The sequence below is a fragment of the Typha latifolia genome, chromosome 11 (assembly GCF_019914945.1).
Source record: "Typha latifolia isolate L0001 chromosome 11, TyphaL0001v2, whole genome shotgun sequence".
NCBI lineage: Eukaryota > Viridiplantae > Streptophyta > Magnoliopsida > Poales > Typhaceae > Typha > Typha latifolia.
Window position 1 is genome coordinate 1,655,664 of NC_133096.1, and position 18,972 is coordinate 1,674,635.

At 34.2% G+C, this 18,972-nt stretch overlaps 1 protein-coding gene across 2 annotated transcripts; it reads right to left on the bottom strand.

Annotated features, from left to right (window-relative positions):
- Nucleotides 1-7,765: 7,765 nt before the first annotated feature.
- On the bottom strand, nucleotides 7,766-17,748 carry LOC140798052 (ethylene-responsive transcription factor-like protein At4g13040). 2 transcript variants are annotated; one of them, XM_073151777.1, is made up of 7 exons: nucleotides 17,461-17,748; nucleotides 14,366-14,421; nucleotides 13,844-13,974; nucleotides 10,693-10,777; nucleotides 9,520-9,700; nucleotides 8,261-8,382; nucleotides 7,766-8,166 (listed from the first exon to the last, which is right to left on the bottom strand). In XM_073151777.1, exons 2-7 carry the CDS (start codon nucleotides 14,406-14,408, stop codon nucleotides 8,033-8,035), a joined length of 696 nt encoding a protein of 231 aa, XP_073007878.1. In that variant the 5' UTR covers nucleotides 14,409-14,421; nucleotides 17,461-17,748; the 3' UTR covers nucleotides 7,766-8,032. The 2 variants fall into 2 exon arrangements, with proteins under 2 accessions (XP_073007878.1, XP_073007877.1); XM_073151776.1 differs by having other exon boundaries at nucleotides 10,675-10,777; nucleotides 17,461-17,737.
- Between the last annotated feature and the right edge of the window lie 1,224 nt (nucleotides 17,749-18,972).

Here is an 18,972-nt window from a genome sequence, read left to right on the forward strand (position 1 = left end):
TTCTTATGATGTTCATAACCTCCAAAATTTAGAAATAGAAATAAATGGGACTTTGGGTGAAAGAAGTAAAAAAAAAACTTAACACACTCTAGATCATATATACAATCTTAGTTTATATGTTCATGGTCAAGGCATATTTCACTTAGATTAATAGAATTTCGTAATAAAAAATCAGAGTCTTAGAATTTAATAATAGAATAGTTGTTCTTCAGAAGGTGGTTGAACGATAGAGCCACCATTCGGTTAGTTACTAAGCGACAATGAGGAACCCTAAGTCCAAAACCATAATTCAAAGATTGATCGAATGGTGGAATTGGAAACCCTAATGGCGTTGCTACGTTCTACCGGTGGCACTGGCCTAGAACTTTTCAAACCATATAAGGGCATTCTTAGGGCTTTATTATTTAGATCTTTCACAACAAAGAAAACCCTATTAGCCTCCAAGAGAAGAGAAAAAACGAGAAGCTTTGAAGACGATGACCTTGGGGAGTTGAATGTTGTTCTCACCACCACCACCACCTGAGTTGAATGGAGAATGCATGTAGCAAGGTTTTGCATACCATGACAAATGCACTATTGGGATCATCTAATAAAACATTGCATATAGGGTACTTGTTCTCTTAATACTTGTAATTGTATTTTCCGCCTAGAGAATAAGCTATTGCAAGTAGTACATCCAATAGCACATAATAGTAGATAGCACCTAGGATAGAGTAGAAACTCACAATAATAAAACTGAATAACTAATCAATTATAAATAGGCTAAAACTACGTAAGAGGTTTCCTATAGGGAAAGTTAATAGTGCAGCCAACCGACTAGCGAAAGCTAAAACAATTCATTCTCCCTCAATATAGAGAGAGTTTTGTAATAGTCTTACTATATCTTTCTAACTAGAAAAAAAAACTACACAAAAATTGTTGTTAGCACTTTAAATGTTCGTCTAACTACAAGAGGGTAAAATATAAAAATTTCCCTTCTTTTTTATTTTTTAAACCTAAATCACTATATTAGTACAATTTCTGATGGATTGGTTATGTGATAGTAACCCCATGGCTAGCCTTTGTGCACAGTGCACATGGAGGGGGCAATGCATCCAGAAGATGGTCAAAATGAGATTCCTGGGGACCCCTTTTCCCTTAGAAAACCTCTTCAATGAGACACACTGTAAAACAAATTGCAATAAAGGGAGAGTGGGCTCCTCATTCCAAAACAATGCCATGAGAATCCACATGCACAGGATTAGCATCATAACTTTCACCCCATCTACATCTTTATAAATTAGGAGGTACTACCCTACTACAATTACCTCAAGTCATTCCAACCAACTTTACCCCTGCCTTGAGGAAAAGATGTAGGGCAATTTTCTATTTGGGAGTGAATCTGAATGCTATGCAAATTGCCCTTAAAATATAACTCATTTGAAAAGGAGAGAGAGAGAGAGAGAGTGTGTGTATGTAAGAAAATGAGCACATAAAATGGCCCCCCTTAGTGAATATCTCACTTTTCAAATAAACCATATATGCAACAAAATAATTAAAGTCTTGGTTTAATGCTCCTATCCAACTCCCACCAACCTTAGCATTTCTGTGCTGCTCAAGCAAAATCAAGGAAGAGTGACTATGAACATGGTTATAAGAAAATCCAATTGCAATGATGGAAGAGATAAACATTTAGGGACATATAATCTCTCTCCACAATTGAGAAGTCCAACACAATGAACAGTGAGACTAAGATCCTAAGAAGAAAGATACAGAAGTGCTAGAGATGGCAACCAAAGCAGTTACATGTCTTTGGGGTGAATGAGCAGAAGCCAAAGGGCCTGTTTGGTATGTTGCAGTTGATGGCATAGCAACAAGGAGAAGGCAAGCAAAGTCTTCTTGGCCCTCCACAGCAAGTGCAGAGTGCGCATATCTGAAAGCTCCCCAGCCGCCGCCGGCCTTCGTCGATAAGCGTCGACATCGGCCTCATAATCGGCGCCGGTGCCGCCTCCTGTTCAAAATTCAGTTAGCCCACGTTGGTATATATCACAGTGAGTGCATAAGTAGATGCTAACAGTGGAGAAGAAGACCCACTTGAGCTACAGTTGATGTGATGGTAGGAGGGAAAGCCATCAGAAGGAAGAGGAGAGTTAGTGTGTGAGTGAGATGTAGCATAGAGGTACTGGAAGCCATCTAAGAGAGCGAGAGGAGGCCAGAGATGGAGGAATGAGAGGATGAACTACTAAACCACTAGACTACTCTCTTGAGCAGTGTCCTTTTGCAGAGATGGGCAGAAGGGTAATGAGTTAATGACCAAGGGTGGCAGATGGCTATCTCTTGTATTCTTGTGTTAGGAGAACATGGAAGGTGTTGGATGTGTGCATGACTGCTGCTACTACTAGTATTACTAGTTAGCTAGCATATTCTGATGGGCAGGGACCACAAAGGGAGGACGGGGGGAAACACCCAGGTCTGAGGAGATCTGACCTGAATCATATGAACTAGGTTCCATTGGACCAACACTCAGATCTTGTTTGTTTTCTTGATTAGATTAATCACCGCAATTGATCTCCTTTTTAAAGATAATTATACTTAACCTAATGAACAATCACGGTTTTTTTTATATACACTCACTGAGTTTTTTTAATATCCACGTAAAACTTCAGAAATAAAATAAAATATACCCATAAACCTCTCAAATACGGAAAAAAAGTAATTATATGGACTCTTGAACTAATTAAGAATTTTCTTAGGGCGGAGAGTCTATATGTGAAAAAGAAAAGTTAAATAAGTAAGTATGTAAAACAGTGATAATTCATAAGAGAGCTAATTAACAATTTTTTCTCTTATAGTAGTGCATCTAGACCCTTAACTAGTGCTCATTTCTATATAGGCTACCTTAAAAACCTTCACCTTAAAAACCTTCTAAAGGCCCCTTTTATTAGTTAGCCCTTAGATTTTTTTTCTATGTGAGTATTGCACGATAAATTGCAGGTCCTCAGAAGAACTATTTTACTCTTATTTTAGGTGAAATAAAGAGAGAAAAATAAGAATAAAATGGTATTCTAATCTTTTCCATTTAACACCGCAAGTGGGGTAAGAGATTTTTCATAATTAAGATGGTTAACATATATTGAAAAAAACAACGAGAGGTGCATATAAAAATAAGTAATAGTTTAAGGGATTTTAGCATAACTATATATATATATATATATATATATTTCATATTGAGAAGTTTGGGTTTGGCATCTTCACGAGTAGTCCAAACCTGACTATGATTATTAATACCTTGCCTTTACTCTGGTAGATGGATTAGGAGTTGGTGAGCTCTTATAATTGAATCAGAAAATTAAGGGAAATTTTTTGGGAGGAATAGGAGTCTCTCGTGATCTCCCTTATCCTATTGTGCATAGTTTTCTGTACTAATTTATACAACTCAATGATATTTTGAGATAAATAGGTGGCCAAAATGGTCTACCCGTCAAAGTTATTACTAAATGTGGTATAGATTGGTCAGTTCAGCTATTATGTCATAAATTACTCAAAGAATTACTATATAATTCAGTGCTTTCATGAACAGTGAAAATACTAAAAAGTTTAGTGATTCACATATAAAGTACTTTGTAAAAGTAAAATACTTAACAGATAAAAAAAATCATACTATATGAAAAATAATAGAATACTAGTTTCTTATATATAAATAGCTTAAAAAATTACTATATAATTCAATGCTTTCATAAATAGTGAAAATACTAAACAGTTTAGTGATTCACATATAAAATACTCTGTAAAAGTAAAATGCTTAACAGATAGGAAACTCATCGTACCATATGAAAAATAATAGAATACTAGTTTCTTATATATAAAGCAATAAATTATCTGTCGTTTTATGTAATAGTGAAACTAGTGAATTATTTAGTGATTTATCTTCTAGATAAACTGCTGAATAATTTACTAGTTTTTTAGGCAACTTATGATATGGCAACTGAATCAACTAAAATAGGCCATCTTTTGGTAATAATTTGATAGACCAAATGATCTCAAAAAATTTCTAAGGAGGACTATTTTGGTTAAAAAGTCAAAACTTATTATATCTTAGATAATAGACTTATTGTATACAAGGGAGGGAGTATTGGAAAATAAGAAAGCTAATGGAAGATAAAAAGTGAATTGAATTTCAATTTGGGATATTTGAGGATACGTACAAAATGCTTTTCAAAGGTTTAACTAGGAGAGAGAGCATCAAATCCTCTGACTTTTGCATAGAAACCCTGGTCATGGAGGATACATTTAGGGCTATTATCTGCGCAACTATAAATGAGTGGGGTGGCATTAGAGAAGTTTTGGATATTGGGAGACTTGTCATGAGATAATCAAAGACATAATACTATAACAGGTATGCATTATATGACTACAATGAAATGCCTGTTGGAAATATCATAGGTTTAACATAAATATTTATTAACTTTGAGCTAAGTTTTAAATGGAGACCGCATATTATTAATAATAAATTAATAGTGGAATTAATTTAGCTCAAAAATATATTTAACTATTCAAATTTATGAAGAGAAGTGAATAAAAATTGGCTTTAAAGTGGGTATCATGGCAATAAAAAATAATAAAAAAAGTTAGTTTAGTACCATATTTAATACTTGTAAAATGTTAGTATGGTATATAAGTGCTAAACTCCTTATGGGCTTTAAGCCCCAAAAGGAGTACATATTTTATGAGTAAATGATACTATGTAACTTAACTCACACACGCGTGCTGCCGGCACGGCTCAGTTCGGTTTAAGAGCACGGATCATGTCCAATTTTAATTTTTGTATGATATAGGTTTGAATCTGGTCTAATTCGGATTGGTTCGGTTGGTTGAACCCGCCCGAAATCGAAGTGGTGTGTCCCTTCAATTAGAACAGTTAGTTAGTTGAACCCAAGTTGGTGCATCCCTTCACTTTGAAACTGTTATTCTGTTCAGACCCAAAAATGTGTATCAATTCGTGACCAGTTGCATCTCTTCATCAAGCCAATTTAATCCTATAAATAGGCTGTAAGTCTATATTATTTTTAGACTAAATTTTGGTTCATTCCTTTTAAGTCTGTTCGAGTCGTAAGTTTGCATTTAAGATAGTATAGCACGGTTTATGTTCGACAAGACATTCAAATAGTTGTTTTCTTTCGAGTGTAAGGCAATTGTTGTATCCTAGGAAACTGATGTCCACTGTTCTAGAAGCAATCAGTGGAGGGGGAATTGGTTTTAAGGAGATAGTATCAAACACTAGACTTGGCTATACAAATTTTACATTCCGTAATATATAAGTTTATTTAATTTATTTACTTATTTTAGATCGAATTTCTTATGACTTTTGTAATCAGGTTGTTACCGCCAATAATCTTAAGACCAATTCTTGTTATTAATCCGATTCCTGTCACTATTCTTTTCTTGTGATCAAATTTTTATTTTTCTTTCATTCTTTTAGCTAGTTGAAATAGTAAAAAGTACTATTACCCCTATCAATAGTCCTTTAGTGACTACAGTTCATGGAGAAAAGCTTAAAAAGTTCTATGGTGCAGAATTCAAGAGATGGCAGTAGAAAATATATTGTTTTATAAATTTTTACATGAAGATGTAGTTGAACTCCGAAAAGAGAAAACTGATAAATAAGTAGTTGCTGTAGTGGATGGTGGGAAGCATGCTGACTTTTTTTGTCAATACTATATCCTCAATGGGCTGGACAACTCGTTGTACAATATGAATAGTTCAGTAAAAATATCTAAGGAATTATGAGAATTATTAGATAAGAAGTACAAGGCAGAAGATGCCGGTGCAAAGAAATTTATAATCGGTAAATTTCTTGAGTACAAGATGGTTGACACTAAACCAATGATTAACCAGCTACAAGATCTTCAAATGATAATTCATGAGATATATACTAAAGAAATGGTGATTAATGAATCATTCCAAGTGGCAGCTATCATTGAAAAATTGCCACCATCTTGGAGTGAAAGCTAGTATGTGTTAGAGGCAAATGTTGTGGAGTCCACAAAGGACAAAAAAAAGGAAGCATATCCGCGAAGGCTCTGAAGGTGGCGATGTAAATTCAAGGGCAAATACTATGTATGTACAAGCAAGGGCATTGTGCTCAGGACTGTCATTTGCGCAAAAAGAAAGAGAATTCTGAGAAGAAGAAGCCACAAGCCAATGTAACTGAAGTGGAATACCTTCGTTCTAATATCGATGACTACACCTCTCTGCTGTCGTCTTCGAAGTAAACTTGATTGGTGGTAATCCTAAAGAATGGTGGGTAGACACTACAACTATTCAACATATTTGTGTCAATAGGTAGATGTTTTCATCTTATCAAACTATGACAGATGAAAATTTTTACATGAATAATTCAACAACTTCCAAGGTGGAAGGAATAAGGAAGATTGTGTTAAAATTGACTTCAGAAAAAGAACTTACTCACAATGATGTTATGCATATGCCCAACATTTGAAAGAATTTAGTTTTGGAATCATTTTTTAGTAAAGAAAGCTTTTAAGCTAGTGTTTGAGTATGATAAATTTATACTTATAAAAAATGACATGTATGTACAAAACCTACTTGTCTAATGGTCTCTTTAAGATAAATGTAATAATTATGACTCCAAATAAAGATAAATCTTCTTCTTCTTAATTGCTTGAGTCTTGTGAAATTTAGCATAGTAAATTAGGACATATTAATTATAATATATTGCGTAGATTAATTAATCTTAACATGTTGCCTAATTTTTAAATTAATTTGAATAATAAATGTGAAATATGTGCGGAAGCCAAATTGGCTAAGGTTTCGTCTTATTCTATTGAACGAAATACAGAACCTCAAGAACTTACACATACTAATATATGTGATTTAAAATTTTATTCAAACTAGAGGAAAAATAAATTTTATTACTTTTATTGTATATTCGTTTAACTGTTCAACGTTTTATGTATATTCTCTTTCCTTAATAAAGCATTAATTTTTTTAGTATTTTCATCTAAAAGTAAAACACTTAATAGATCAGCATTTTATTTATAACTACAGTGAAATAGACTCTTTCACTATTAAGTTTGGTTGTGATATGTTTGGATAAATAAAGGGGCTAATTTAGTCAAAAACTAGATATGCTCTTAGTTCATTATAGTTTCCACCAAAGTTTAAAGTTTCCTACAATTAATTGTACCAAAAGTCTTATCCCGTTGAACTATTGAAGTAAGGGTTATAATAGATTATCTTGAGAAAGGTACTGCAAATATGAATATTGTTTTAGATGAATAAAAAGTTCCATTTTGAGACATTGGTAATTGGTATAATGAAGACATTTCATCTTTTGATGGTAGCTTTACTTACCAATAAGAGTTCATTCAATCACACATGAAAATACTGCTAACACCTAACAAGAAATATTGCATTATAATTCCAGGTATAATGTGATTCAAAGATCAAGGAAGTTTAGCCACAATAGAAGCTTGCCACTGCCTAATATATAGTAGTGATTGAATTGTAAAGGATTCAGTTAGCAGCTCACAGAACATTTGTATCTCAAATCTGTAACTTTAGACACAAGTGAGCAACAAAATCTGTGATAGTAGCTTGAACTACATGCCTACCTGAAATATATAAGAACATACATTATTGCAGTAGATACAATAAATTCAATACGCCTATTTAGCGGTGTCAGCGAAAGATGAATGCCATGCAGTGATGTTATTTATCTGCCACCAAATGCTTAGCAACTACGAAATTTAAGCACCTTCGAGCATGCCAACAAGATAAAACTATATTTTTGGATTACAATAGCAGTGAAATACAGTTACAATGGATTAGAAACTACGAATCCAGACATATTATTGACCTGAAAATTGTGACAGTTATCTAATCAGTAGAAAATGTCTTATCAACACTAACCAGCCCCAATAAGGGCCTTAGATATATCAGGTTAATGAGAAGCACGATTTATAGATTAATTATATATGAAAGAGAAAAAAAATGGGGCAAGATATCACGATGGGGTTCTCCCTTGCAAGGATCAAGAGGCCGACGTATCAGCATCTCCATCTTCCGAGAGTGATGAGCCTCCAGTGCCTCTCTCATGCTCCTCGTCACTTTGAAGCTGAGTTTCTGGCTTCTTTCGTCGTCCCATGCCAAGCTTCCGTTGATGTTCTGAGAACCAATATAAATTCAAACCATTTAAAGGTACTTCCACTTACGATGTGTTTTAGTATTTTATATAGACAGATATAAGATGTCAATTTACTCTTGGTGGTGATGGCACTGCGAGTCATTGCCAGGAAATCCTCCCACTTGTAGTTACGGAGTTCTTGTTTCTCCTCCTCAGGGAGTTCAAAGTTGGGTTCCCTCCCACACATAAAAGCCGCTCTTGTACATGAAAATGTAAATTAAATTTCAACACAGTGGTAGTTCAAAGAAGTTATAAACAAATAATACTAGTATGATCGGTTGATATTCTTCATCATAGGAGGGGAGAAGAAGAACAACTTTTAGCTAATACATATGAAGGTAATAATTTAAAATTCTTTCCACAATGCAATGAAACCAGTCAGATGATTCTATATTAGTCCTCAAATCACATTAAGTTTGATTTAACCCTGTAAAGAAGCACAGGCTCTCTACCATCTCACCTCTGTCAAATATTATAGTCTCAGTAAAGTAATACCACTTCCACGCATGCCAGTGAAACAAACAAAAATATGTGCATGCATCGTTTTATTATGATGCAAATCCACTTTGATGAGCAACTCATAGACTTAATCAGGAAACAAATGGTTATTAACTTAAAAGTACTTGCAGGCAAACTTGATGCTTTATAGGTCAACTTGAGAACTTATCTTTAATAAATGGGTTAAGTGTACATAGATTGTCTGGAAAGAATTACGGTGCAGGTGCATCATTTTCTCATGTTTTGTGATGTGTTCATATTCTCAAAACAAGAACAGGATAGCAGCACCTCACAATTTGGCACCCACTAAATTACCATGTTAACATAAGCAAGGAGCGCAAAGTTAAAACATTAGTGAAGATTGAGGCACACATACACCCTACTGTTATTTTTCTGCACCTCACAGTTTGGCACCCACTAGTATTGAATATTCTTATAAGAAGCAAAGGAAATAGCAAAGATAATTTAGACAGGAACACCACACTGATATTTTTCTGCTTTTATCCATATGTCTGAAGCCCCAAAGTTAAACATCAGCAAAGATTTAGCATTTGTACCTAAAATATTTCTCATATTTCACTGACTATTCACAGAGCAAAAGATTTTTAAGGATGATTTGACAAAAAAAAATTATCTTCAGAATGCAAAATACCCTACTTGCTTAAGTGAACTGGACATGTTGGCCAGTTAGATGCACATAATTTATAGTAAATTGTCATGCTCTTGAAGATGAGGCAAAACATTGTCAGAGGGATGATGGAAGCAGACTGTATAATTCCAATATTCTTAGGTCAGAATAAATGAAAGGCAGATAACTAACCAAATAGGGTGAGTACCTGTCATACAATCGAGCTGCTTCTTCCTGTGATGCTACAGTACCCAAGTGAATTTGTTTCTTGTCAACTTTGATAGCTGCTTGCCATTTCATATTTTTGAAATACACACCCCTCATTAGACATGGTTCTTGGTCCTCATAGTGCTTTCTCCTGTGTCGCTTTCTACGCTTGATTTCTTTACCTGCAGAATAAACAGATTGAAAGAAAAGAAAGAAAAGAACACAGTGGTTCAGAACAAAAGGAACAATTTATCATTTATCAACCATAAAATGCCATAGCCAAGGAAATATAAAAAATTTCTGATAAACAACCAGAGCCTAGAAGAGCAAATATTTCTTCCTTGTCTTTTCATCAACAGATGGAGATACTTTATAGAAACACAGGCTATAATTATAAGATTAATATACCAACTTATAATATACATCAAGGTTTTAAGAGCTGCTGGCATATCCATGAGGCCTGCCACAAAAGTACAGGCTGGTTGAAATGGTAATGCCTGAAAAGGTACATAGCTCGACCTGCCTACCAATGTGACACAAGACTATGCCGATTACCTTGCATACTGCTGATACGTTATTGGCACAGTACATGCCAATCAACATTAACAGTACAGCTTTAAATGCAAGCTTTGCATAATGCTTTTGGTTATTAAGCAAGAATAGCCAAATCAGTCCATTTTTCAACAGATATGTCAAGCTTATTGAGCTCCGACAAGACAAAGGTTATAAATTGCAAAGCGTTTGTTGTTTCTCCAAGAATATAACTTGTCATGACATCATTGTCTAACCAAGCTTCTCAAAACAAAATTGCAAGATTTAATTTAAATGTCTAAAAATTTTTTTAGCCTGAAGATGGTTCCATGTACCCAACACAGAGTTGGGAAAAATGTGGATAAATTTGACAAAAATCATAGGATGAATTAACATACATGAACAGAATTGTCATTTCTGCATACTAAATTATTGTCTCCCATGAATGACTGACTATCTATTCAGTAGAATGCAACTATTTTAAAATTCCATTATTAAATTTCTACATCCTGTATCATGAGAGCTTAAACATCACATCTCCAAAAATATGCAGCAGGCAGTAACTGCGTGACAATTTAGAATTTATGCCTCCTAGAAAAGCAAGTAATTGAGTATGAATTTCAACCTTCAGAATAGAAGTAACCTGGATAGTAATGATCTGGTTCTTCCTTCACCAAGCTGGAACCAGATGCACTCGAGGATCCAGGAAGTACTTCAGAATTGTTTATCTACCAAATGTAACAAGTCACATCATCAAAATCCCATTACGAGATTATCAAATTTCAGTATAGATAAGATGATAAATATCAGTACAGTCTATAAATGGAAAAAAGCCTCGACACTAACAGGAATGCAATCTTGCACAAAAATAAATAAAACAACCAACACAAATACAAGCTGTGACCAGTGAGGTATAAAACTTGGAACAGTAGGCAATTAGGCATTATGCATAAGAAAACACAGAGCATACTGACCGTATGTGCAAACAGTATCACATTTAGGAAATTGAACAAAAGACATGGTGGAGCAAGATGGACAAAACATGGAAGAGCACAAAATGAAAACTAATTTATAGGATCAGAAAGTTTTGTGGTCTGCAATTGCCTGATGAAATTAGCATGTGTGACAAAAAATTTGAAGTATCTAGTTTCAATTTCACAAATTAATTTTCTCCTATGGTATATTGTACGAGTAATTTACAAAAATAAGTGTAAAGTTCTGTAACGTGCACCAAGAGGAGGCATATTTAGTAGTTTAGTAGTTATATCATATACATGGAAAATAAAAGGCAAAAGCACAAAAAGAAAAGAAAAGGAACTTGTTGCAGCATTAGAATTACATGAATTCTTTGAAGCTTAGTAGTGCCTCATGCACACCTCTGTGATTCCTCAGCAAGTCAGCATAGTAATGTAAAACCATATCATCGATTAACAGCTCTATAAGGGAAAAAAGTTTTAAGTATAAGAACTACACCAAAATGCAAATTCCAGCTGAAACAAAAGCACTCCAGAGCACCGGAGATACCTTCTTGAAAATTTTCTTCATATTTCCTAATTGTATTATCATATAAAAGAGAGAGGGCTGACTTTTGTTTCCAGATGTTTTAGTATGTATAAAATGCAGTCCTATGATGACCACAATTTGTGCCATAAAATAGATGCAAGTAAAGACAGGATTACCCCAGTTTGCCAGATATCAGATCTCAGCAACTGGGTTACATGAAGTTGGCTGGTACTAAAGATTGAGAACATTAAATGTTACAGGATTATGTGATTTTCTGATAGTTACTCTCATAGTGGTAGAAATGGAACAAACATGATCTGAGGCCAACCCAATTTATCATATTCACATCCTGAATATCATACATCAACAGCTGCCATGTAATATTCTATTTAGTGCCCAAACATCTAGTGCATGAATATGTGAATTGATATTTCTGGCTCAAATTTAAAATCCATATTGCAGTAGATAAATATTGATCAGGGCATTGCATACTTCAAACCCAAATAAAACCAAATGTAACCCCTATCCATCAATGCATTTATCCAGCACTCTAAAGTTGATGCAACCAAGCTGACAGTACATCATTCAGTGATGCATAATACTTTCAGGATCAATGAGAAACTAGCAATTGTGATTGTGAAGTAATATCGAAAGTCCATGTTTAATCAAATTTATCCATTCAATGGATATCTAGGAAACACGAACACTTCAACATGCCATTTCCATGTCCAAACCGACACTAGACACGTGCCAAACACTCTCGGACACGTATTAGCATTATTGCTTGTGACTTGTTAAAATATCTTTGTCATATTGTGCGCACTTTGATTTTCTCTCATGAATAGATTATGCATACCTATCTATATACGTTATAAGTTAGCAAAATGTTTATTTACATATATCAATAATATATATATATATATATATTATACATATATCAATAATAATATATATATTTGTTTTATTGTGTCCTATTTCTTAAAGACGTTCCATATCCCCTTGTCTGTATCGTGTCATATCAGTGTCCGTCCTTCTTAGATAAATATGCTAAGACTGAGAGTGCAAGAGAGAGTGCAAAAACACATACAGGGAAGAAGTGGAAATATATGAACCAAGATAGATCTGAGTTTCTAAAATGGGTACACTAGGAGAACTTCTAGCAATGATATGCAAAAATAATGTCCCTAGAATCTCACTTTACTATAGATAATGTAAAGACAAGTCTCCATATATAAATAGAGAAACTCAGCAAGTTCCATAGCAAGATTGTTTTATCCATTGTTGCACTCATTCTTTTTGACAAATAAGTAGAGATATTATGGAGAAAATCTATGAAAATAGGTTTAAGCAGTGCAATTTTAGATCCCTCACATAGAAAATACAGCAAAATTATGAAGAGTAAAAAATTGTTAAATAGCTATGGGCCAGCTTTATTGCAATAGCATAACTCATCAAATATGAGTAGTTGGGAATCCATGAGTAAACTAGAAAGGAGAAAACATTTTTCACCCATGTGGCCCAAAAGACTCCCTGAGTATAGAGAAATTTATGAAAGTGATCCACTGAATAGTATACACAATATACAATTGAACTATCATCAATTTCACTTATTTGACTATTTAAATCAATTTTTTTGGATTATCTATTTTCAAGCAAATAAAGTTGCAAATTTCAATTTTCCACTTTTGGCTAAATAAGCCACTCTCAAATTCGATTGACACAAGGAGTTAGGCATGGTAAGGATGGTAATTCATCAGGAGGACAAAATTTGGAATGTAATTTGAAGGTGATAAAAACTAAAGGTCTTTGATGCAAAAGGTATGATTCTGAAATAATCTGAATGAAAAAGTATACTCCTTGCAGATGGTACCTGACAGATAACTATGGGGCTACAATTTTTAATGGAACTATGAAGCTATCATACATTTTGTTACTACAACAAAAATCAAGGTGAAAATTTTCCAACTAACATTTATGCACAGGATGAAAATTAAAAGCCAACATAATGGCAAATACTCATCTTGGAGAAATATCCTCGAAGCCTAACAAAAGCAGAGGCACCATATCATCATTGATGATACTCCATGTATAATCAAATATCAATATATATATATATATGGACTTAAATTGAATGAAACTTTTGTACATCCAGGACTCTCAAATGCTATCTTTTATGAATATTATGTTCACAATGAAGTTATGAAACAATAGCTTGATCAATAAACAAAGAAAAATATTTGGCAGCGTGACTGTTAAAAATAAACAAAGAATAACATTGACCCAATTCTTACTGGTGTCTGAAGGTCTAGATTAACTGGAGGCAGTGGATGCACGCTGAATGACTTAATATTCAAAGAAGGATTTTCCACAGCTTTTCCATTCTCAGTAGGCTTGGGATTATCAACTAGAAAGGAACTTTTCCCTGAAAATAATGAAGTTAAATATCTTCTGCAAATATTAAGAAGCCTAACAGTAATGTTGTAAAACTTCATGTGAATAAGAAATGACAATAGTACAATATAATGCTTAGAAAGCAGATGCGAAAAAAGCAGAAGAAGCAAACCTATCAAGTTGGCAAAAGTATCTCCAAGGAAAAAAAAATGGAGTTAGTGATGATTAGAAGATTCCCTTTTGTTACATATGATCAATTAAAAATCAAATTGTCACATGAAAATTAATGAACAATTGTCCACAGAATGCTGAACTACACTAAATCGGCATGTAGAAGATGAAAAAATGCACGAAAAATGTAAATTTTCCTCATTCCATGAAAAAAAAAATGGGTCAGGAATATCATAATTAACAAGTATTACCAGAACAGAGCCCCAGATATCTGCGTCTCCTTATGCTAACCATGAGTGACTGCAATCTTCAGTTGAAAACAATAGAATAACTCAATAAAAGAGAACAAGAAAAATGTATATTACAGTGGAAAGTCAAAACCAATGGCAAAAAAAGTATTAGCGACCGTCACATAGAGAATCAGAAGTATATCATGAAAGCCAATAAGACCGAACCTAATAAGTACAATCATAAAAACAGTCAACCGAATTTCAAGGGACAAAAAATAAGGAATCTACACTCTAGTAGAATAACAAGCTTTAACGTTGAAAACTTGACCTTCAAAGAGGATCACACATATGCAAACAGTCGCAGATGGGCCATCATAACCAAGCACGGCCGTGCCAAATGCACACCCTTGCCTGCTAGTGGCACTCTTTGGCGCATCCTACGTGTCAGTGGCACTATATTTTTAGGGTTTTTATATAGGTCTTTGGTTTAAAAATATATATATTAAAGCCTACATTAGAGTCTTTATCCTTAGATAATGTTATAAATAATATATTTTATTAAAAATATTGCAAAAATCAAATAGAAACATGATTGAGCATATAATATGATTGAATACATTAATTAATTAACAATAACTTAATAATTAAAAGCAAAACCTAGTTAAACGTAGGTAATCCAACATGTAACTATATCAATTTCGACCCAATTTGAATGAATTTGACAAAATAATTTTGTATTTTTTATTATTTAGGGAAAAGAAAACCTAATCATGCTGAAATTTTAGCTAAAAATTCTAAAAATTGGATTCAAATCAATTTATATGGAGTTAATCTAATATGTTCATATATCAATTTTGACCCGATTAATTGAATTTAACATATTAATTTTGGATATTTTAAAATTTTGGGAAACTTTTGGGGGAAATTTTCTCTTTGATTCATATATTTTAAAGAGTACCTTTTTAATAGATCTAGCACCAAAATGTTAGCTCTATATAGAACGATCCTTATAATAAATCTAGCAAAATTGAGATAGAGCCTAGATTTATCATTTGTATACCAAAATTAGCTTTTGAAGTACAAAGCAAAAAAATATTAAAAAACCCATGCCAACCATCACAAGTTGGCACAGCTCAGCACACTTCGACATAGGGCTATGCGACTGGCACAGCCCATGCCGCGGTACTCTATTGGCACAGCAAGTGCCCGTTGGCACAAGGCATGCCAATCGACACAACTATCCTTGACATAACCACACAAGACCATTTAATGAAAATAACAAGTTATGTCATAAATAGGCTTTTTAGATGATTTGTTAATTCCCTTTAACAATCGACCTAGAATTACAAGTATTAGTATAAGTACTTATTTTCTATGTATGCAAAATATAGTAGGATTACTCAGCAGTCGAAAACATGTTCAACCACTAAATGTGGGCCATGATCACTAGAAGGAATGAAGGATCTAGTAAACTTTTTAGAAAGTGGGTCTTCGAATTTATTTTGTACAATCCTTAAGCACACGTAAAGTTAGAAATTTGTTAAAACTTCATCTAAGTTTCTAAAGTAAAGTTCCCAGTGCAACTATAAATATGAAGGTAAATATAGATATGTGCATGCATATGCACACAAACAACTTATATAACACACATATAGATATGTACTATGTAGTAACACATATACATTACATATAAACAAAGATAATCATAAATTATATATATATACCTCTAAATACATATAAAATTCACATGTATATAGAGAAAATGAAAAGAAAAGGAATTATAACTTCATGAACTTAGTCTGACCAATAAGTCAAAGCATGAGGCCTCTGCTTCGGTTAATTAAAGACATAATACAGGTTTAATGTATCTGTACGCACATTATCTTCCACATAGAAAGTTGCATATTGAAAATCTCTGTAGGAGAATCTAAAACGTTGTACCCTTATAATGTATATATCAGGTAGCGTGGCAGAGTACTAATCTTGCGAAACAGATAGATACTCCTAGGCTAGACATAATGAAACTTAGAAGAAGTTAGATGTCATACTTAACTCAATTAGTTTAACTGCATCAAGATGCAATCTGCTGAAACTTGGGAGATTATGAGGAATGGCAGACTAAATTCACCAAAAGATGGAAAGAAGAAATTGGAACAATAACATGAAGAAGCAAGAAAAGATGCTGATAACAAGCAGTTCTATGTATACTAATATACACACAGACAAGAACATAAATGACTGGCTATCTGGTTGACAACGCAAGTTTGCATTAACCCTATGACTGTGGACTCCACCGAAGAAAGAAGAACAACAGGAATAACAGAAGATGCAAGAAGGAAAAGCAGTAAAGGAAAGATAAATTTGAATGATGTAGGCGCTGCTGCTGCATTCTAACTAGCCGAGAAAGGGGACCATATAATCCCAAGTTCTTTCCAACAGATTTTAAATAGATATGAACAAGCATCTGCCATCATTGACCTCAAAAATCAAATCCCAAACTTACAATTTTCACATCCTCAGAAAAACAAAATAACCAAAACCATACCAGCTCACTAATGCAACATTGCAAATTAGATATATCACCACTATGACTCTGTGATTGTCTCTCTGGACCTTCCAATAGATAAATAGAAAGATAAGTCCCAAACTCCTTTACCACCTTAATCTGAACCAGATAGTGATGGACCAATCATTTAGCCATTGAAATCCACTGTAACATTATGGAGCAGAAAAGAAACAACAATTCCCAGCATCATAAAATCTCTAACAATCGCACTCCTAAGCCTGTAAACCCAATCCCCATCTAAAATTGCAGAAAGAAAGACATAATCCAAACACCCCAAAACCATCCAGGAAACAAAATTCTCCACCTCCACTCTGAACAAAAGCCAACCCACCACCCAATCAGCCACCTCCAATCCAAAGCACCAAACCTTTCCACCCTCCATCCAAGACCGAATACAAAAGCCACACCAACCAACCACCCTCAACCCCAGAGACCAACTTCGCCAAAAAAAAACCAAGATAAATGCACACACAGACAACCAAAACAAGCAAAACAAGAAGAACCCATAAAAAAATAAAAAAATAAAAAAAGAGCAAGGCCCAGTCCATACCAGGAGCCACCCCCGGCGGCCGGCGAAGACAGGGGTATTTAAGGAAGACCACCCAAGGTTGATGGACACCTCGGGGGCATATCAAGAAGGGGGAGGGGGAGAAGTTGGCGAAGGATGCAAGAGGAGGGTGGTTCACATCTACCACCTTTCTCTAATTACTAATTTATTTTTCCTTCTCTCTATTTTCTTTCTTTTCTTTCTTTCTTTTTTTTTTTTAATCTCCTCTTAAAGACGACTCCTTTGCTATCTATCACCTCTTCTTCTCTTCGAAGAGATTGGGGAACGTATGGTATGCTGTGTGTTGTTTTCTCTACTCACCCTCGTAAATTCCCATTTCTACCCCTAACAACTGAGGATTATATCCGAAATACCGACGTGATTCGTGGACTTCTCATAGGAGAAAAGAATAAGATTAAATCCCAAAAAAGTCCCCGCTTTTGTTTGCAGGGGGAAAAATCGTCGTCTCCCTTGTCGTTTCCTCGCAATCTAATGGAATTCCGATATAAATAAATATTCTTAAAGATAATTTAAAAGATGAACGAGGACTCAAAATTGGCGAATTTATTTGACCCAAGAAAAAGAAATTTCGCCCAGAACCCTAGGGAGGGGTAGAACCGGCAATCCAGGGGGAGAAAAACACGTGGGGGAGGAGGAGGTGGTGGGGGTAAATACGGGAAGATGTAGGGGTATTTTGGTAATTTAAACGGGACGGGTTTTAATTGGCTTCGGGTTTGGGAAGACGGCAGGCACCGACGGGGTGGTGGTTGGATCGAAAGGTGGCGATAAGGCGTGCGGATAACGTCCGCACCCCCGACTAACCTGCGCCTCTTGAACACCTTCTCCGTTAAACGGCACCAACTTCGATCCTTCCATCCCAGCCGTCCATTTGGCCGGTGTTAGGTTGACCATGGCTTATGCACACAATGTAATCATTTAATATAGAGGAATAGAGAATTGACGTTAACATAGCAAGAAGATACTATGGATAAAAAAAATGGTTTTTTTGTATATATGCCCTTAGGAAATCTCTTATTTACTTATAAGCCTCTTTAAAGTTGATATTTACATATATATAGCACTCAAAATATGATCTGTTTTCCGTAGTTACTTTTTTTTTGAAAAATTCTATAATTCTTTCTTTTATTTTTGTCATCAGAATACCTCGAATTAAAAAAATTTGCCAAATTAACCTAGTTTAGTTATCCTATATATATAAGTGTTAATCTTTTTGTGTAGATTATAAATAGTCTTTGGGCTCACGAGCTATAAAACATTAGGGAAAAAAATTAGCTATTGGTAAATTTATGAGTTTAAAATCTCATACTTTCTTATATGCTCCTCTAAAGTTAACATTTGTATGAATATTTTTAAAAAATATATGTTATTCATATATATATTCTCGTGGTTACTCTTTAAATTAAGTCTCAACAATTGAATAAGAAAAAAGAATAAATATATCGTTAACTAAGAGAAATACATAAAAACTAAAATTAAAGATATATTTTCTTTTTA